Source organism: Capra hircus, chromosome 16 (assembly GCF_001704415.2).
Source record: "Capra hircus breed San Clemente chromosome 16, ASM170441v1, whole genome shotgun sequence".
Lineage (NCBI taxonomy): Eukaryota > Metazoa > Chordata > Mammalia > Artiodactyla > Bovidae > Capra > Capra hircus.
Genome location: NC_030823.1, coordinates 25,983,901 through 26,005,628, shown reverse-complemented (window position 1 = coordinate 26,005,628; position 21,728 = coordinate 25,983,901). Strand labels below are relative to the sequence as shown.

The following is a 21,728-nucleotide window of genomic DNA, read 5'->3' as shown; positions in this document are numbered from 1 at the left end:
AGTTGCTTCAGTCGTGTCTGGCCCTTTGCAACGCTATGGACTGCGGCCCACCAGGCAACTCTGTCCATGGGATTCTCCAGGAAAAATTACTGGAGTGGGTTGCCATTTCCTATTCCAGGGGATCTTCCCAACCCAGGAATCAAATCCACGTCTCTTATGTCTCCTGCATTGGCAGGCAGGTTCTTTATTACTAGTGCCACCTGGGAAGCCCCCAGAGAAAGGATATATGAATGTAAGGCTACATGGAATCTTAGTATATCTAGCTTTTTACTAACTACAGCTACTAAGACTCGCTTTTTACTCCTACCTTGACTGATACTTTGAATTAGTACAGAATTATAGGTTGAAATTATTTTCCAGAATAATTTTGACAGCATTGTATTACTGCACACATTGAAAATTTTGTGCCATTCTAAAATTTTTGACACTCTGGATGCATCTTGTCTGTTCTCCCTGAAAGATGTAGGATCTTCTATTAGCCTCGACATTCTGAAATGTCATGATAACATGCCTTCTTCATTGTGCAAGGCATTCTATAGGCTCATTGAATTTAAATACACATGCTTTCCAGTTCAGATCATTTTAAAGGTTGCTTCTTTGATTATTACTTTTTATTTCTGTTTTCTAGGTTCATAAAACTCCTTTTAGTTATACACTGGGACCTCCTAGATTGAGGAATATTTCCTCTCCTTCTTTTCATCCCTGTGTATTTTTTTTTACTTTCTATAAGAATTTCTCCACTTTACCTTATAAACATTCGAATGAAGTCTATAATATTATATTTTTACTTATGAGATTCTTTTTGTCCTCCGATTGTTCTGTTTTATAGCTGCTGCTGCTGCGGCTAAGTCACTTCAGTCGTGTCCAACTCTGTGCGACTCTGTAGACGGCAGCCCACCAGGCTCCTCTGTCCCTGGGATTCTCCAGGCAAGAACACTGGAGTGGGTTGCCATTTCCTTCTCCAATGCAGGAAAGTGAAAAGTCAAAATGAAGTCACTCAGTCACGTCTGACTCTTAGCGACCCCTAGCACCCTCTTCTTATTTCAGTGATACAGTATCTTCCCCTTTCTGCGTGCATGCCAAGTCGCTTCAGTCATGTCCGACTCTTTGCGACCCCATGGACTGTAGCCCACCAGGCTCCTCTGTGCGTGGAATTCTCCAGGCAAGAATACTGGACTGGGTTGCCATGCCCTCCTCCAGGGGATCTTCCTGACCCAGGGATTGAACCCATGTCACCTGCAGCTCCTGCATTGCAGGCGGATTCTTAACCTGCAATGAGCCGCTAGGGAAGCCCCTTCCCATTTTTACAAGAGTATAAGTTTTGATGTACTTGAAATACTTTGCTCTGTGCTTTGCCTTTGTTTCCTCTATTTTTTCCACCATTACTTTGTTTTGATCTGTAATTCACAGTGCAAGCAAACTTTGATTCTTGACAGTCTTTTCATATGTTAACCCCCGTGGCGGATTCATGTTGATGTATGGCAAAAAAAAAAAAACAAACTAATAAACGGTGGTTGGAGAAATTCCCTGGCTCTTCAATGGTTGGAACTCTGCATTTTCACTGCCGATGGCCCAGATTCGATCCCTGGGCAGGGAACTAAGATCCCACAAGCCACACAGTATGGCAAAAAAAAACAAAACAAAAGAAAAAAGAAGGTAGTGGGAAGCTCAGTGTGGATGAGCAGGACTGGTTGATTAATGGTTTCATTGTGTGTTGCTCAGTGGTGACCCAGTTGATCAGTAGTTGACCCTCACCTCCTCAAATATGGATCTTTTCCATAGGGCCCTTCAGTTACTCCAGAAAAAAGCCCAGGTTCTTACCTACAGGAGTACAAGCCAGGCTGCCAGTATTCTGAAAGACAAATGGGGAAATGGAACTGTGGTTTCATATTCAAAGACTTTTGCTTAATCTCGTTTTCAGTGTTGGCCTTTCTGTTCTCTGCTATGGCTAGTCAGTACAAGTAGGAGGTGAAGGTGAAGTCACTCAGTCGTGTCCGACTCTTTGCAACCCCGTGGACTGTAGCCTACCAGGCTCCTCTGTCCAGGGGATTCTCCAGGCAAGAATACTGGAGTGGGTTGTCATTTCCTTCTCCAGGGAATCTTTCCGACCCAGGGATCGAACCCAGATCTCCCGCATTCAAGGCAGACACTTTAACCTCTGAGCCACCATAGAAGTCAGTACAAGAAGGGAAGAAAAAATACTTATGGGCTAAAAAGGAGGGTATTGATTTTGTCTATATCGATTGTCTTATTAACAAGATTGGAAGACACAAAGTCAATACACAGAACCAATTGCATTTTTGTATACTACTGGGGCTTCCCAGGTGGCGCTAATGGGAAAGAATCCGGCTGCCAATGCAAACGACAAAAGAGACGTTAAGATCCCTGGGTCAAGAAGATCCCCTGCAACATGGAAGCAACCTAGATGTCCATCAGCAGACGAATGGATAAGAAAGCTGTGGTACATATACACAGTGGAGTATTACTCAGCCATTAAAAAGAATACATTTGAATCAGTTCTAATGAGGTGGATGAAACTGGAGCCTATTATACAGAGTGAAGTAAGCCAAAAAGAAAAACAGCAGTACAGTATACTAACGCATATATATGGCATTTAGAAAGATGGTAACGATAACCCTGTATGCGAGACAGCAAAAGAGACACAGATGTATAGAACAGTCTTTTGGTCTCTGTGGGAGAGGGAGAGGGTGGGATGATTTGGGAGAATGGCATTGAAACATATATAATATTGCCAGTCCAGGTTCAACGCATGATACTGGATGCTTGGGGCTGGTGCACTGGGATGACCCAGAGGGATGGTACAGGGAGGAAGGTGGGAGGGGGGTTCAGGATGGGGAACATGTGTACCCCCGTGGCAGATTCGTGTTGATGTATGGCAAAACCAATACAATATTGTAAAGTAAAGAAAATAAATCCTAAAAAAAAAAAAAAGAAGATCCCCTGGAATCAGAAGTGGCAACCACTCCATTATTCTTGCTTGGAAAACTCCATGGACAGAGGAGTCTAGTGGGCTGTAGTCCATGGGACTGGAAAGAGTTCCACACAATTAAGCACATACTACCAATTAACAGAAATGAAAATTTTAAAACAGTACCACTTACACTATCACCAAAAATGTGTGAGATATTAGGGATAAAGCTAATAAGTTATCTTCAGGATCTTGTTTCAATAACTACAAAACACTCATGAAATAAATCAAACACTTAAATGAATAGAGAAACAATGTGGATGGATCAGAACATTCAAAATGCTTAAAATGTCAATTCCTCCAAAACGGATCTATAGTTTCAATGCAATTCTAATCAAAACCATAGTAGGATTTCTTTTACAGAGATATCAAGCTTATTCTAAAATTTACGTAAAAAGGCAAAGGAAATATAATACTTTATATTATAATATAAATATCATTTCAAGATGATTTTGAAAAACTGAAAAAAAGTTGAAGGATTCACATCAGCTGATTTCAAGATATACTAAATCTACAGCCATCAAGACATTGTGATATTAATGAGAGTTGAGACACAGTCAGCTTCCCAGGTGGCACAGTGGTAAAGAATCGACCTGTCAATGCAGGAGACTTGAGTTCAGTCCTTAGGTTGGGATGATTCCCTGGAAGAGGAAATGGCAACCCACTTCAGTATTCTTGCCTGAAAAATTCCATGGACCAAGGGGCCTGGCAGGCTATACTCCACGGGGTTGCAAAGAGTCAATCACGACTGAGCTACTGAGCACACACACATACACACACAGGTTAAGTGGAACAAAATAGAACATTCATAAAAAGGCACATATTTATATGGTCAATATATGAGGATATGGAGAAACTGGAACCATTTTGTACTGATAATGAGAATGTAAATTGTGCAGCCACTATAAAAAAAATAAGATGGAAATGTCTCAAAAATTTCAGAATAGAATTACCACATGATCCAGCAATCTCATTTCTGGGTATATATATACAAAAGAATTGAAAGCAAAATCTTAAAGAGAGATTTGCACACCCATGTTTATTGCAGTGTTATTGACAATAGCAAAGAGGTCAAAGCCCAAATGTTCCTTGACAAATCAATGGATAAAGAAAATGTGGTATATAAATGCAGCAGAATATTATTCAGCCTTTCATGAATAACATTCATGTCACATGCTATGATGTGGATAAACCTTTACGATATTATGCTACACTGAAATAAGCCAGCCACAAAAAGACAAATCCTGAATGATTCCATTATATGAGATACCCTAGTAGTCAATCTCACAGAAACAAAGCGTAGAATGGTGGATTCCAGGGGCTGAGTTGAGATGGGAATGTGGACTTTCTAGTCAATGCATACAGAGTTTCAGTTCTGCAAGATGAAAACGTAGTGGAGATCTGTTGCCCAACAACATTAATGTGGTTGACACTACTGAAATATACACTTAGAAATGGTTAAGATGGTGAACTGTTACATATTTTTGAAAATTGCTTCAGTTCAGTTCATTCTCTCAGTCGTGTCCGACTCTTTGCGACCCCATGTATCGCAGCACTCCAGGCCTCCCTGTCCATCACCAAATCCCGGAGTTCACTCAGACTCACGTCCATCGAGTCCGTGATGCCATCCAGCCATCTCATCCTCTGCCCCCAATCCCTCCCAGCATCAGAGTGTTTTCCAATGAGTCAACTCTTCGCATGAGGTGGCCAAAGTACTGGAACTTCAGCTTTAGCATCAGTCCTTCCAAAGAAATCCCAGGGTTGATCTCCTTCAGAATGGACTGGTTGGATCTCCTTGCAGTCCAAGGGACTCTCAAGAGTCTTCTCCAACACCACAGTTCAAAAGCATCAATTCTCCAGTGCTCAGCTTTCTTCACAGTCCAACTCTCACATCCATACATGACCACAGGAAAAACCATAGCCTTGACTAGACGGACCTTAGTCGGCAAAGTAATGTCTCTGCTTTTGAATATACTATCTAGGTTGGTTAAAACTTTCCTTCCAAGGAGTAAGCGTCTTTTAATTTCATGGCTGCAGTCACCATATGCAGTGATTTTGGAGCCCAAAAAAATAAAGTCTGACACTATTTCCACTGTTTCCCCATCTATTTCCCATGAAGTGATGGGACCGGATATCATGATCTTCGTTTTCTGAATGTTGAGCTTTAAGCCAACTTTTTCGCTCTCCTCTTTCACTTTCATCAAGAGGCTTTTTAGTTCCTCTTCACTTTCTGCCATAAGGGTGGTGTCCTCTGCACATCTGAGGTGATTGATATTTCTCCTGGCAATCTTGATTCCAGCTTGTGTTTCTTCCAGTCTAGCGTTTCTCATGATGTACTCCGCATAGAAGTTAAATAAGCAGGGTGACAATATACAGCCTTGACGTATTCCTTTTCCTATTTGGAACCAGTCTGTTGTTCCATGTCCAGTTCTAACTGTTGCTTCCTGACCTGCATACAGATTTCTCAAGAGGCAGGTCAGGTGGTCTGGTATTCCCATCTCTTTCAGAATTGTCCACAGTTTATTGTGATCCACACAATTAAAGGCTTTGGCATAGTCAAGAAAGCAGAAAGAGATGTTTTTCTGGAACTCTCTTACTTTTTCCATGATCCAGCGGATGTTGACAATTTGATCTCTGGTTCCTCTGCCTTTTCTAAAACCAGCTTGCACATCAGGGAGTTCACGGTTCATGTATTGCTGAAGCCTGGCTTGGAGAATTTTGAGCGTTACTTTACTAGCATGTGAGATGAGCGCAATTGTGCGGTAGTTTGAGCATTCTTTTGCAATGTCTTTCTTTGGAATTGGGATGAAAACGGCCACTGCTGAGTTTTCCAAATTTGCTGGCATATTGAGTGCAGCATTTTCACAGCATCATCTTTCAGGATTTGAAGCAGCTCAACTGGAATTCCATCACCTCCACTATTTTTAAATGTTTTTTTTAACTTTTTATTTTGTGTTGGGGTATAACAACACAATCGGGTTGCCGATTAACAAAGTTGTGATAGTTTCAGGTGAACAGTGAAGGGACTCAGTCATACATATACAAGTATCCATTGTCCCCCAAACTCCCCTCCCCATCCAACCTGCCACAGAACATTGATCAGAGTTCCACGTGCTATACAGTAGGTCCTTGTTGGTTATCCACGTTAAATATAGCGGTGTGTCCATGTCCATCCCAAACTCCTTAATTATCCATACTTTCCTCTCTAAAATGTTTTTAAATGAAGGAGAAATGAAAACATTCTTAGGTAAACAAAAACAGAGACTTCTGTGCAATCCACTCTAGTACTCTTGCTTGGCAAATCCCATGGACGGAGGAGCCTAGTAGGCTTCAGTCCATGGGGTCGATAAGAGTCGGACATGACTGAGCGACTTCACTTTCACTTTTCACTTTCATGCATTGGAGAAGGAAATGGCAACCCATTCCAGTGTTCTTGCCTGGAGAATCCCAGGGACAGGAGAGCCTGGTGGACTGCCGTCTATGGGGTCGCTAAGAGTCGTACAGGATTGAAGGACTTAGCAGCAGCAGCAGACCCACTACTAAAAAGATAAAGAGTATCAGTCCTTTAGGTTGAAATGAAGGACACTAATTTGAAACCATGTGAGGAAATAAAGAATTCTGGTATCATGTTTGGGAACGCATGTAAGAATTAAAGATTTTAAAATTTAAAAAATAAAAAACTGAAAAAAAAAAAGAATTCTGGTAAAAGTAACAACATAAGTAAACATAAGAGTCAATGTTAATTTAATTTTGGTTTGTAATTCTTTCTTCCCTATATGATTTAAAATACAATTGCGTAAAACTATAATTACAAATCTACTGATGGACACACATGTATAAATATGTAAAGAGAGTGACAAAGCTACATATATATGTATGTATATATGTGTGTGAATGTGTGTGTGTGTGTGTGTGTGTGTATGCCAATATGCCAGCTTTTTCGCTCTCCTCTTTCACTTCCATCTAGAGGTTCTTTAATTCCTTTTCACTTTCTGCCATAAGGGTGGTGTCATCTGCATATCTGAGGTTACTGTATTTATCCCAGCAATCTTGATTTCAGCTTGTGTTTTATCCAGCCCGGCATTTCACATGATGTACTCTGCATAGAAGTTAAAAAAGCAGGTGATAGTATACAGCCTTGACCTACTCCTTTCCCAATTTGGAACCAGTCCATTGTTCCATGTCTGGTTCGAACTGTTGCTTCTTGACCTGCATACCAGTTTCTCAGGAGGCAGGCAAATGAGTGAGTGAAAGTTGCTCAGTCGTGTCCGACTCTTTTCAACCCCATGTATTACACAGTCCATGGAATTCTCCAGGCCAGAATACTGGAGTGAGTAGCCTTTCCCTTTTCCAGGGGATCTTGCCAACCCAGGGATCAAACCCAGGTCTCCTGCATTTCAGGCGGATTCTTTACCAGCTGAGCCACAGGAAAGCCTGGAAGCAGGTAAAGTGGTCTGGTATTCCCATCAGTGGAAGAATTTTCCAGTTTATTGTGATTCACACAGTCAAAGGCTTTGGCGTAGTCAATAAAGCAGAAGTAGATGTTTTTCTGGAACTCTGTTGCTTTTCCTATGATCCAACAGAAGTTGGCAATTTGATCTCTGGTTCCTCTGCCTTTTCTAAATCCAGCTTGAACATCTGGAATTTCTTGGCTCACATACTTTTGAAGCCTGGCTTGGAGAATTTTGAGCATTACTTTGCTCTATATATGTGTGTGTATATATATATATATATATAGTAGTAGCAAAGTTTTCATATGCTATTGAAATATGTTAATTCAAAATAGATTGTTATAAATTAAGGTATTTAATTGTACATCCCAGGGCAACCATTAAGAAATAAACTTTAGGGAAATGCAAATCAAAAACAATGGGATATCATTTCACACCTATTAGGATAACTGTAATTAAAAAACAAAATGACAGAAAATAAGTCTTGGAGAGGATATGGAGAAATTGGAACCTTCATACACTGCTGGTGAGAAGGTAAAATACTGCATCTGCTGTGGACAATGGTTTGGCTGTTCTTCAAAAAGATAAACATTGAATTTCCACATGACCTAGCAATCCCAATCTTAGCTGTATACCCAAGAAAACTGAAACCAGGTATTCATAGAACAATTTGTATACAAATGCTTAAAGCAGCATTATTCTTATAAGCTAAAAAGATGAAATAATCCTAATGTCAAACAATTATGAATCGATAAGTAAAATGTGACATATGTATGCAATGGAATATTACACGACCACAAAATGAATGAAATGCCAATACATGCTACAACCTGGATAAATCTTGGAAACAAACTATGCTCAGTGAAAGAAGCCAGACACAAAAAGTCACATATTGTATGATTTCATGCATATGAAATGTCCATAATAGGCAAATCCAAAGAGATAGACACTAGAGAATCCATCTGCAATGCAGGAGACATGAGTTCGATCCTTGGGTTGGGAAGATCCCCTGCAGAAGGGAATGGCTAGCCACTCCAGTATTCTTGCCTGGAGAATCCCACGGACAGAGGAGCCTGGCGGGCTATAGTCCATGAGATTGCAAAGAGTGTGAAACGACTAACTGACTAACACTTTCAGTTTCACTTTCATAGATCCAAAAAGTGGCTTAGAATGCTTTCCAGGGGCTGAGGAAAGGGAGGAATTGGGAGTGATTGCTTAAAGGGTATGGGCTTTCTTTTGGAACTGATGAAAATATTCTCGAACTACATATTCATGACACTGGCCCAACACTGTAAGTATACTAAAAGTCACAAAATATCATCTGTATTATACTTAAAATGGTGAATTTTATGTTAATTTTACCTCAGTTTAAAAAGTATTGAATTATACACTGAAGATGAATACATTTTATTATAGATGCAAGATACATCAGTAAAGTTTTTTTTAAAAGAGTAATGGTATTAAATTCTCATTCAACAATCTTTTGCTCTTCTTGGCCACTTGTTCATTCACATCAATCTTACTCTCAACTTTTGAACTTTGTCATTATTGTAATTATATGTTTGTTTATTTATTTATTTTGGCTGCATCAGGTCTTAGTTGCAGCATGCATGGCATACGGGATCTTAGTTCTCCAATCAGGGATCAAACCCACGCCTCCTGCACTGCAAGGTGGATTCTTAACCACTGGACCACCAGGGAAGTTCCATGTGTTTATTATTTTGCCAGCCCACTGCTTGACCTTCTCACTAGAATATAAGTTCCAAGACCATGTCTGTGATTATCACTGTATCCTCTGACTTTAGCATAGCAACTGCCATATAGTAGACAATAAACGTTTGTAGATATAATGAAAAAAATGCCAGCTCAAAATATTACGTTTATTCTCTTAGGATTAGGGATGTGAATAAGGCATTCATCTCAAAGGAGGACAAACTTGATTAGAAATCAGAATTATTAGCCTTCACAAAATGAACCAAATCAAAGATTTTTTTCCTCATCTCAGAAAACATGGATACAGACTCAGCCTCAAGCTCACAGCAAGCAGGCAATCTCCCTTTTGAACCTTGGTAAGGAATCTCCGCTATGCACACTTTCACAGTTTTTCTCCATATTCCTATTATACATTGATGACTATATAATTCATTGTCTAAACTGGAACCCTTATGAGACATAAAGGTGAGAAACTGGGTATTCAAATGAACAATGGCCAGATCCTGTAAAACAAAACAGAAAAACTATGCTCTGATTTACAATCTGCAGCAACCAGGCCAGGAAACCAACCTGCTATCTACAAGTTAGACTTATAGGAAGTCAGAACAATATCTCTAGCAAACAGTCCCAGAAGCCAAACAATAAACCCTGTAGCATTGGTCCTGAATGTCTAAGACTCCACTGACAGGACTCACCAGAAAAAAACAAATATGCTCCCCTAGGTAGTCACCTGGGCTTCCCAGGTGGCACGGTGGTAAAGAATCCGCCTGCCAATGCAGGAGACACAGAGATGCAGATTAGATTTCTGGGTCAGGAAGATTCCCCAGGAGCAGGAAATGGCAACCCTTCTAGTATTATGGGGGGCTCCAGTCTATGGGGTCACAAAGAGTCAAACAGAACCAAGGGACTGAGCACACACAACTGGTCCCAGAGATGCCCTGCCTTTTAGTTAGCCCTCTACAGCTTCTCCGTGCCAACAGCCTTCAGTTAGCACACATCTGAAACCTTCCCTTCTCTCAGCTATGAATCTTTCCCAGTCCTTTACCCACCTTTGAGTCTCTGCCAAAATATAAGTGATGGTGGTCAACTCCCTTGCTATTTTTGCAATCTCTGAATAGTCTTTGCCTATTCTCATTTGGGTGACTTTCACTCATTTCCATGAGAAGAATACTCTTAATAATTGTGCCAAGGACTTCCCTGGCAGTCCAGTGGTTAAGATGCCGTCTTCAAATGCATGGGGTGCGAGTTTAATCCATGGTTGGGGAACTGAAATCCCACATGCCACAGAGTGTGGCCAAAAATTAAAATAAAATAACTTGTGCTGAGACTTTCCTGGTGGTCCAGTGTTTAAGACTCCATGCTCCCATTGCAGGGGGCAGGGGTTCAATCCCTGGTCAGAGACGATCCCACATGCTGCAAGGCATGACAAAATAATAATTGTGGAGGGTCAAGAGGCAAAAATTGGGACTATTTTGAGTAAATCAGGACATATATCACCTTAATTAAGAAGCACAATTAGACAAGAGGCTATTTACTAGTGAGGTACAAGGTTTGGAAGGGCAAAGCTGTGAAAAATAGATAGTAAAACGTGCCACTACCACTAGGTGGGATTGTGCCATCAAAGAATGGAGGACAATTAACTTATTGTAGGAAGTTCTTGGGGAGAAGGCGATGGCACCCTACTCCAGTACTCTTGCCTGGAAAATCCCATGGGCAGAGGAGCCTGGTAGGCTGCAGTCCATGGGGTCGTGAAGAGTCGGATACAACTGAGTGACTTCCCTTTCACTTTTCACTTTCATGCATCAGAGAAGGAAATGGCAACCCACTCCAGTGTTCTTGCCTGGAGAATCCCAGGGATGGGGGAGCCTGGTGGGCTGCTGTCTATGGCGTCGCACAGAGTCGGACACGACTGAAGTGACTCAGCAGTAGCAGCGGCAGGAAGTTCTTGAGATGTACATGCACTCAGGTTACTGTTCAGCAATCTTTTTGGTTTAGCTGTATGGTACTGTAAAATTTGAATGCTGAAATTGATGTAAAATTATCTTCAGGGCAATAATTACTGGAAATAATTCCAATGGAAAATGTTATAGCATACCATTATTGATACTGAGCATTAACTTACTTTGAATTAGTGCCTACTGCATCTGATGCAATAAATGGGTGAAAAATACTCCTTGCCCTTAATAGGTTTGCATTCTAGAGTACTTAAGGTCCAAATAAGTTATATAATTTTCAGGGCCCTGTACAAAATTAAAATAAGGGGCCACATGTTCAAACAGTATTAAGAATTCCAGGATAGCAATTGTGGAGCATTAACCTGGTGTTGAGCCCTTTCTGAGCACAAAGCTCTTTGCAGCTGCACAGGTCACACACCCATGAAGCTGACCCCAAATATAAGACAGTACTCTCAAACAAACTATAGACTAGTAAACTATGCTGCTTGGTATAGGTTGTAATGCTCCTGGGCCTGTTTTATTCTATGTATTACGTTTGGTACTCAGTCCCTTAGTTGAGTCCGACTCTATGTGACCCCATAGACTGTAGCCCGACAGGCTCCTCTGTCCATGGGATTTCCCAGGCAAGAATACTGGAGTGGGTTGCCATTTCCCCAGTTCATGGGGTCTCAAAGAGTCTGACTCAACTGAGTGGCTAACACTTCGTGGGCTTCCCGGGTGGCGATAAGTGGTAAGAATCTGCCTGCCAATGCAGGAGACATAAAAGACATGGGTTCAATTCCTGGATCAAGAGGAGGATCTCCTCGAGTAGGAAATTGCAGCCTGCTCCAGTAGTCCTCTCAGGGTGCACCATTAGGGGCAGGATATGGCTGATGGCATTATGGCCACAACATTCTTTGTTTACTAAAATGGCAGGCAACATTCTTTATCCACACTGTCAACATTTCACCACCTTCTCTTAATTCCATCTCCTCTCCACATCTCAATGCACTACTTCAGTTCAGTTCAGTTCAGTTGCTCAGTCTTGTTTGACTCTTTGCGACCCCATGAATTGCAGCATGCCAGGCCTCCCTGTCCATCACCAACTCCCTGAGCCTACCCAAACTCATGTCCATTGAGTCGGTGATGCCATCCAACCATCTCATCCTCTGTCGTCCCCTTCTCCTCCTGCCTTCAATCTTTCCCAGCATCAGGATCTTTTCAAATGAGTCAGCTCTTTGCATCAGGTGGCCAAAATATTGGAGTTTCAGCTTCAACATCAGTCCTTCCAATGAACACTCAGGACTGATCTCCTTTAGGATGGGCTAGTTGGATCTCCTTGCAGTCCAAGGGACTCTCAAGAGTCTTCTCCAACACCACAGTTCAAAAGCATCAGTTCTTCAGCACTCAGCTTTCTTTATAGTCCAACTCTTATATCCATACATAACCACTGGAAAAACCATAGCCTTGATTAGACGGACCTTTGTTGGCAAAGTAATGTCTCTGCTTTTTAATGTACTGTCTAGGTTGGTCATAACTTTCCTTCCAAGGAGTAAGTGTCTTTTAGTTTCATGGCTGCAATCACCATCTGCAGTGATTTTGGAGCTCCCAAAAATAAAGTCAGCCACTGTTGCCACTGTTTCCCCGTCTATTTCCCATGAAGTGATGGGACTGGATGCCACGATCTTCGTTTTCTGAATGTTGAGCTTTAAGCCAATTTTTTCACTCTCCACTTTCACTTTCATCAAGAGGTTCTTTAGTTCGTCTTCACTTTCTGCCATAAGGGTGGTGTCATCTGCATATCTGAGGTTATTGATATTTCTCTCGGCAAACTTGATTCCAGCTTGTGCTTCATCCAGCCCAGCATTTCTCATGATATACTCATATAAGTACATCTCATGATGTACTCATGATGTTTCTCATATAAGTTAAATAAGCAGGGTGACAATATACAGCCTTGACATACTCCTTTTCCTATTTGGAACCAGTCTGTTGTTCCATGTCCAGTTCTAACTGTTGCTTCTTGACTTGCATATAGGTTTCTCAAGAGGCAGGTCAGGTGGTCTGGTATTCCCATCTCTTTCAGAATTGTCCACAGCTTATTGTGATCCACACAGTCAAAGGCTTTGGCATAGTCAAGAAAGCAGATATTTTTCTGGAACTCTCTTACTTTTTCCATGATCCAGCGGATGTTGGCAATTTGATCTCCGGTTCCTCTGCCTTTTCTAAAACCAGCTTGAACATCAGGAAGTTCATGGTTCATGTATTGCCGAAGCCTGGCTTGGAGGATTTTGAGCATTACTTTACTAGCATGTGAGATGAGTGCAATTGTGCAGTAGTTTGAGCATTCTTTGGTATTGCCTTTCTTTGAGATTGGAATGAAAACTGATCTTTTCCAGGCCTGTGCCACTGCTGAGTTTTCCAAATTTTCTGACATATAGGCTGCACTTAATAGTCTCATAAGCCAAGCAAGACCTCAAATAAGAATACTGAGAACACAACTGAAACAAGCAAACAGGTAGAAACTAAAGACAGTAAATTTTTTGAAAATTGATTCTTTATTTGTATCTTCTGTGATGCAAGATAAACTTCTTTGCGGGCAAATACATAGTTAAAAAAATCCCCGGCAGTTTCTAGCCCAAGAGGGAGTCTGCCAGTGGATGTGCTCAAGGAATTATCTGCCGAAAATATCATAAGACCAAGCGATTCCCAAATGTAACAGATGGTTTAGTTTTCTGGTTAAGCTAATTTTTTTTTTTTTTTTGGACACCAAGCCCCTTTGTTGGGACTCACTAATGTGGGTCACTGGGTGGAAAAATAAGCAGGAGGGTGGCGGTGTGTTTTCACCATGATCTAATCATCACAATTATCTAGTTTCGGTTTTAAGATTCCAGGTCAAGATCAACTAAATTCGCAAACGGTGCGCCTAGACAGGCTAGAAACCTTACAGATGTGGATGGCCACGCCCCCTCAGGAACCTCCCAGCTCCCGCCCCTGAGCGTGTCCGCAGAGTCGGGAACAATAAAGTTGAGCGTGTTCAAATGGGTCCTTGTCTTCCAGGGCCTGTTGGACAAGCCTGTAAAATCAGACTCTGAAAAACTCCTTTCTTCTCTCAAATATTCTTCGTGTTCTTGGCGATTTTTTTCCCTTTACTCGCGGTAAGAAAGTCTTGAAGGGAACGGCGTGGGCTAGGGCGGCTGGGGAGCCTTTCCGTGGGCAGCTGGCCCGGCAATCGCCGTGGGCAGCTTCGGGGAGGCCCCCGGTTCACGTGAAGCTCGTGCAGCAACAGCAGAAGCATCTGCGATGAAGCCCAGGCCCGCGAGGTTCGTGGATAATAAACTGAAGCAGCGCGTCATCCAGGTGTGTATGCTGCACGGCCAGCTCTCAGAGTGGTCCGCGTTCGCTGCTTAGGAGCCTCAGAGGCCCTTTCTCGCCGTAGGTAGGAGAAGGGGGGAAGGCTTCCAGATCGGACTGACTTGCCGCCAGTGCCAGTCTGGATTCGAGCGTGGGGCTGTTGACGACTCCGCTTCTTCGCGGGTGGTTCAAGCCCGTTTCTCCTCACTGTGCGGCCGAGGTTCATGGCGCAGCCCGAAACCATGAGAGGCAGCAGCTTGATGAGGGCCTGCCCGGATCTGCCTGACCTTTGTGCAGATCCGTAAAGAGAGTGGAGATGGCATTTGAGTTTAAAATTTCCTATCTTGTGAAGTTGGGAAGGAAGTATTCCTCGAAACCTTGTAGAGACGAATTGCTTTCGGGGTCATAAAGAATACGTTAACTTCCTTTCTTAGGAAACTTGGAGTCAAGTTCGGACACCAGTAAAGACAAGTACTCTGAATCTTACTTTATAACGGGCACTTTACCTGCCGTTTTTTCTTTTTTTTTCTTTTCTATTCATAATCGTCAGTGGAATGCATTGTGTCGTAAATGCCTTTGACATTTAGGTTACTAAGCACTCAGAAGGACGGAGAGAGACTTTAAGAGCTATATTCTCACCTTGTTTTTCTTCTACCCTTCCAGCTCCTATATCGTCAGTTTTTTGAATCTGTTTCTTCCTGTCACCTTTAAATGTTGGAAGTGCCTTAAGCACCTGTGCTTTTACCTTCTCTTTATATTCTACCTATGCACACTTCTAGGTGATCTCGTCCAGTCTAGTACCTTTAAATATTATACATTCATTCATGACTTCAAAATTTATCTTATAACCCAGTGCTGATTTTATCTTGAATTCCAGATTGATATATCCAGCTACCTACTCAACATCTGCTCATGAGTATCTTACAGGATTTCAACTTAGAGTATTGATCTTCTTCTCCAAACTGTTCTGTTCTTTGTGTTGTTTATTTCAGTAAATGACATCGCACCACCCATCCATTTGTTAAGGCCCCAAATCTTAAGACTCATTCTGACTCTTGCTTCCTGTAACCAATTAATCAGTGACCTACTTGGCTTTACCTTCAAAATATACTTCAAACCTAATCACTTGGGCTTCCCTGATAACTCAGTTGGTAAAGAATCCAACTGCAGTGCAAGAGACGCCAGTTTGATTCCTGGGTCGGGAAGATCCCCTGGAGAAGGGAAAGACTACCCACTTCAGTATTCTGGCCTGGAGAATTCCGTGGACTACAGTCCATGGGATCGCAAAGAGTCGGACAGGACTGAGAGACTGTCACTTTCTTTCTAACACCCTAGTGCAAACCACACTCCCTTTAGACTGTTGAAATAACCTCCTAACTGTTCTCACTGTGTCTGGTTTTACTTAGTCTGTTCTACACAGAGCAGCCAGGGAGATCATTTTAAAGGGAAAATTGGAGTGTGCCAGGGTCCTACTCAAACCCCTTCTGTGGACTTTCAGACATCTAGAGTAAAATCCATCCTAAATAGCCCTTTGTATTTTGGCCCCATGTACCTTTTTGTCCATTGCTTTTTTCCGCTTTTGTAATCTCCCTTGATTGCACAGTCCTATCCATATGGACCTTCTCAAACTTCCTGCGCACAGGACTTTTCTTTTTGCAGTTAACTCACTTAAGTGCTCTTTCTCTGAATGTTTGCACAATTTGCTGCTTCAGTTTATTCGGATCTCTGAGTAGTGACTCCTAATGGCTAAATCCAGTGGCCTCTTCTCAGTTTTTGCCACACTTGACTTGCTCTGCAGCGTTTGACGTTAGCAGTTTTCCTCTCTTTTTACTTTGGTTCATTATAAAAGTAATAGGGGGACTTCCCTGGTGGTCTGGTGGTTGAGACTGCATGCTCCCGATGCAGGGAACCTGGGTTGAACCCTGGTCGGGGAACTGGATCCCACATGCCGCAACGAAGACCAGGAATACTGTGTGCCACAACTAAGACCTGGCACAGTCAAATAAATAGTAATTTAAAAATAAGAGTAATAGGTTCTTATGGTTTAACATAAAGGGAACTGGAGGGTATAAAATCAGAAGAAAGAATTCTTTTCATCCCCACTTCTGCATGAGTAATCATGGAGCGTTTCTGTTGTACCTGTCTTAAAATTTTGTATGCATATATGCCCTTAGAGATTTTTTTTCTTTTAATCACACAGGCTCATCTGCCTCTCTTCTGCTGCTTGTTTGTTTCGTTGAGCAATATGTTTTAGACATCTTCTTTCAAGTAGTACACTTGCCTCCTTTTAACGAGCTCGTCAATCTATTGCTGTATAACAGATTACTCTAAAACTTAGCAGGTTAAAGTAGTTTTAGTCCTGTTACTTTCTGATTTGAAGTGGGTTTGAGATATATATGTGCAATTCAGGATTGACTGTGGTAAATGACAGCATGCTATAGGAGTCCACAGAAGGGGACAATTAACTGAAGCTGCAGCTTTGGACACCTAGTCTCTTGCCATTGGTAGCATTTATGCAGAGGCAGTTCTCATGTGTTAGGGATCCTTGAGAAGAACTTGCTGTATGAAGTGGGGAACCTGGACTAGATAATTAGCAAATATTGAAACTTGGGAGTTGATCACTAAACATTCTAGGTTTGAAATCTGGCCCTGTAACTTACAGGCTGGTGAGCAAGTAAGTAAGCTTTTAAAGTTTCAAATCAGGGGAGAGGGCTTCCCTTGTTACTCAGTGATAAAGACTCTGCCTGCGAATACAGGAGACATGGTTCCATCCCTGATCCAGGAAGAGCCTGCATGCCCCGAAGTAACTAAGCCCATGTACCGCAGCTACTGAGGCTGTGCTCTAGAGCCTGGAGCCGCGAATACTGAAGCTCGTGCGTCCTAGAGCCCCGGTTCTGCAGCAAGAGAAGCCACTGCAATGAGAAGCCCGTGCAGCAACGAAGACCCAGCACAGCCAATAAATATATAATTTTAAAAAAATAAATAGAGGGAGAGTAACATCTACCTCACAGCATTGTGAGCACTAAAAGAGAGAATGTGTAAAAGGCCCCTAGAACAGGTTTACCAGGCCCTTAGTTTCTTAGTAGTTTTTTTCATATTGTTTCTAGGTCCCAAAGTCAGTCAGTGAAAGTCCTTCAGTCGTGTCCGACTCTATATGACCCTGTGAACTATACAGTCCATGGAATTCTCCAGGCCAGAATACTGGAGTGGGTAGCCTTTTCCTTCTCCAGGGGATCTTCTCCACCCAGGGATCGAACCCGGGTCTCCCGCGTTGCAGGTGGATTCTTTACTAGCTGAGCCACTGGGGAAGCCCAGGCCCCAATACGTTTGTATTGGGTTGGCCAAAAAGTCCATTCAGGTTTTTTACTTTGGCCGACCCAATATTTCATTCTTAAATAACCACAGTTATTTACTGGTGAAATTTGTATGCCTTTTGGGCACTGCACAACTTCTTATACTTAGCAATCAGATTGACACTGCTATTCATTTCCTGTTCCACCTTGATTTTTATTATAGGAAATGCTAGAAACCCAGTTTTGCAAAGATATGACATCATCAGAAGATGCTTTAATATTGAAACATGAATTGTCTCAGGCTAGTACAGTTAACCTTTGAACAATATGAGGGTTGGGATGCCAATATCCTTTCTCCCCCCAACCCCATTCATTTGAAAATCTGTGTATAGCTACAGTTGGCTTTTTATATTTGTGGTTCTATATTGGCATAGTCAACCAGCCCTGGATCATGTAGTACTGTAAAATGCATTTATCGAAAAAATCTGCTATAAGTGGACGAGTACAGTTCAAACTCATGTTGTTTGAGGGTCACATATAGTTCCTGCAGATGGACAGATCAAATATTATTCTGTTCCTTCAAATTTAAAATATCCCTTAGTGCTCTTACGAGTTCAGTGCTTTGCTGTGGTATGTTTGGGAATCTAGGATATAATAAGCTCTCACCTACTGCCTTATAGCCATTCTGGTTATTGTTATTGCATTGCCGTAGTGATTAATAATGTTAATTAAATTTTTTGATTCTGACTTGGCAATTATCTGGTGATTTTTGTTTATGTTTCTAGCGTACTTCATGAATGAAGAGTTTGCACTAAAGTATAACATGTTCGAATAGCTCACTTGCTTCGTTGTTGATTACAGTCATTGAGTCTGAACTGTTGTGTTTGTCGTGTTTTCTGTTTCAGTACCTCACCAGTAACAGATGTGGCAAGTATGTGGACACTGGGGTCTTAGCATCTGATTTACAAAGAATGTACAGGTAAAGAAATGCAGTCTCCAAAGTTTTGCTTTCCTTCCATACCTCTCTTTAAAAAAAGATTTATTTGTTTATTTGTTTGTGTGGCTGCGCTGGGTCTTCGTGCTGCGAGGGCTTTCCTCTAGCAGCCGTCGGGAACTACCCTCTAGTTATGTACTTGGGCTTCTCGTTGCAGGGCCTCCTCTTGTTGCAGAGCATGTGCTCGAGCGTTTGGGCTCAGCAGTTGTTGCTCCTGGGCTCTAGAGCACAAGCTCAGCAGTGAGGCGCATGGGCTTAGTTGTCCTGCAGCGTGTGGGATCTTCCTGGGCCAGGGCCCAAACCCACGTCACGGGCCTTGGCAGGGGCTTCTTTACCACTGAGCCACCATGGAAGCCCCTTTCCAACCATTTTTAAAATTTCCATCCTGCCTACATTTCCAGGTGATATTTGTAGCTGCTAGCTTTAGTTCACCAATCCACAGGTTTAGAACTGAGTTCATTTATACAGGCATTTATCAAGCACCAGTTATATGCAAGGAGCTGCCCTTGTTATTAATGAAAATGGCTACTTCTTAGATTTAGCATCTTACTCGCTGGTCAGTAGTATTGCTTCTTTTCTTCACTAAAAAATGAAAACCATCAGGCATGATCTCCTTCAGTTTCCTGACTGTCTAAAAACGTGTCGCTCGTGTAGTCCTTGCACTACAGGTTAAATCCTTCTTTTGTGCCTCAGTTCCAGGTCTTCTGATATCTTGCCTCATTAATTAGCCCTGCTTTGTATATTGGTGTCTCTGTTTTCTTCTTTCCCTTTGTCTGTATATTAGTTTGCTAAGTGAAGTGAAAGTGAAGTTCCTCAGTCGTGCTTGACTCTTTGCGACCCCATGGACCGTAGCCTGCACCAAACTCCTCCATCCATGGGATTTTCAAGGCAAGAGTACTGGAGTGGGTTGCCATGGCTGCCATCAAAAAGCATCATCGACGAGGTGGCTTAAACAACAGAAATTGTATTCCTTAATGTTGTGGAGGCTACACGTTCACGATCTAGGAGTTTGAGGTCTCTTCCTGACGTGCAGATGGCTGTCTTCTCCCTGTGTCTCTACTTGCTTTTCCTTCTGTGTGCATCTGTATCCTAATCTCTTAAGAAGACACTGGTCATATTGGATTAGGGCCCACCCATATGACTTCATTTTACCCTAGTTACCTCTTTTTTATCTTTTGGCCATACTGCGTGCCATGTGGGATCTTATTCCCTGACCAGGGATCGAACCTATGCATTGGCAGTGCAGAGTCTTAACCACTGGACCTCCAGGGAAGTCCCTTTAGTTACACCTTTTTTTTTTTTAATGTGTCTATTTATTTAAATTAATTTATTTTAATTGGAGGATAATTAGTTTACAATTTTGTGATGGTTTTTTGCCATACATCAGCATGAATCCACCACAGGTATGCATGTATCCCTCCCGTCCTAAACCTCCCTCCTACCTCCCTCCCTTTAGTTGCATCTTTATAAGCCATATCTCCCAAAACAGGTACATCCTGAGATACTGAGGATTAGGATTTAAATATTATGAATTTTAGAGGAACACAGTGCAGCTCCTAACACTGCTCTTTTGCCCCCCAAATTCATGCCTTCATTGTTTGCAAATATACTCTGTCCATCCCAGCAGCCCCAGCAGTTCTTAACCAATTTCAGCATCAACTCTGAATCCAAAATCTCATCTGAATATCATTTAACTTAAGTACAAGTGTGACTTGGAGAAGGAGATGGCAACTCACTCCAGTATTCTTGCCTGGAGAATTCCATGAAAATAGGTTTATGGTTAATGTAAGTATAGTGACATAATCATATATACATGTAAGGGTAAGTTCTCAATTTAGATTGAGCTTAATGGGAAAATATTGGTGGAGACCATGGTACTAAACTTCTTGTTATGTTTTTCAGTATAGACTATGGTCGAAGGAAAAGAAATGCCTTTAGGATTCAGGTGGAAAAAGGTGAGTCTTTTAGTGTTAGAGCTGATTATTAATGAAGTCATAGAATTGTTTCAGCTCATGGCATTTTTCTTTTTGTTTCAGTTTTTAGCATAATTAGTAGTGAGAAAGAACATAAGGATCTAGCAGAATTAGAAGATGAACATCTGGCCAAAAGAGCAAGACACGGTGAAGAGGATAATGAGTAAGGATTATGGAGTGGAGGGTTTTTCTAAAACATTAGCCTGATCATGTTACATTCCTACTTGTAAAACTTCCAAGTAGGATAACTTGGCTCTTCATTGCCAATAAGTTCCTGCAGAATACTTACCATCCTCTCCAGACTTATTTCAGACATGCTGAATACTCGCTCTTTCTCAGAGAGGTTAGATTCTTTCTTTGTGCCTTTGTGTGGGTGGTCTTCTGTAGCTGGAGTGTTCATTTCCCCTTCATGAACTTCCACTCAACCTTCAAAAGTCAGCCTTCAAAAGGTTATTTTCTTGCCTTTCAAGCCTTTTTGGACTCCTTTCTCAGCTTTTCCTTAACTCATAGATAATGTAGTATAGTGTTTCTATCATATGGCATATGAGATTATTTGTGTTATAGAACTTTCTCGTTAGCTTTGTTTTTCTCTGTCCTAATACAATGTCAGGTATATAAAAAGGTGTCAATTTTTTGTTTAAGAAGTAATATTGGTGACACTTTTATAACTATATTGCAGTATAATTGATGTACAATTAGTGGTACATTTTTAAAGTGTACAGTGTATTGAGTTTTGACATGTATATACTCATTAAACCATTACCCTAAGCAAGATACTAAGCATATCCATCAACTTCACAAATTTTCTAGCACCCATTTGCAGTTTATTTTTCCTTCCATTCCTATTCTGAGGTAGCCTTTGATTTGCTTTCTGTTGCTATATGTTTATATTTTCTGGAATTTTGTATGTATGGAATTGCAGAGTATGCATTAATATTTTAAAAATTTAGATTCTTTCATTCAGGATAATAAGTTTGAGATTTATCAGTGTTGTGTGTATCAAAATTCCATTGCTTTTTATTGCCCT

The 21,728-nt window shown here is 41.5% G+C and overlaps 1 protein-coding gene across 3 annotated transcripts in view; it reads left to right on the top strand.

Annotated features, from left to right (window-relative positions):
• Nucleotides 14,191-21,728, top strand: part of NVL (nuclear VCP-like) — an 83,576-nt gene continuing 76,038 nt past the window's right edge. Inside the window, exons 1-4 of one of the 3 annotated variants that reach the window (XM_013970109.2) lie at nt 14,191-14,447; nt 18,640-18,713; nt 20,631-20,683; nt 20,765-20,864. In XM_013970109.2, the coding sequence (XP_013825563.2) occupies nt 14,391-14,447; nt 18,640-18,713; nt 20,631-20,683; nt 20,765-20,864 (284 nt within the window). In that variant the 5' untranslated portion in view covers nt 14,191-14,390. The remainder of the gene's footprint in view (nt 14,448-18,639; nt 18,714-20,630; nt 20,684-20,764; nt 20,865-21,728) is intronic. The other 2 variants (XM_005690510.3, XM_005690513.3) reach the window with 2 other exon arrangements.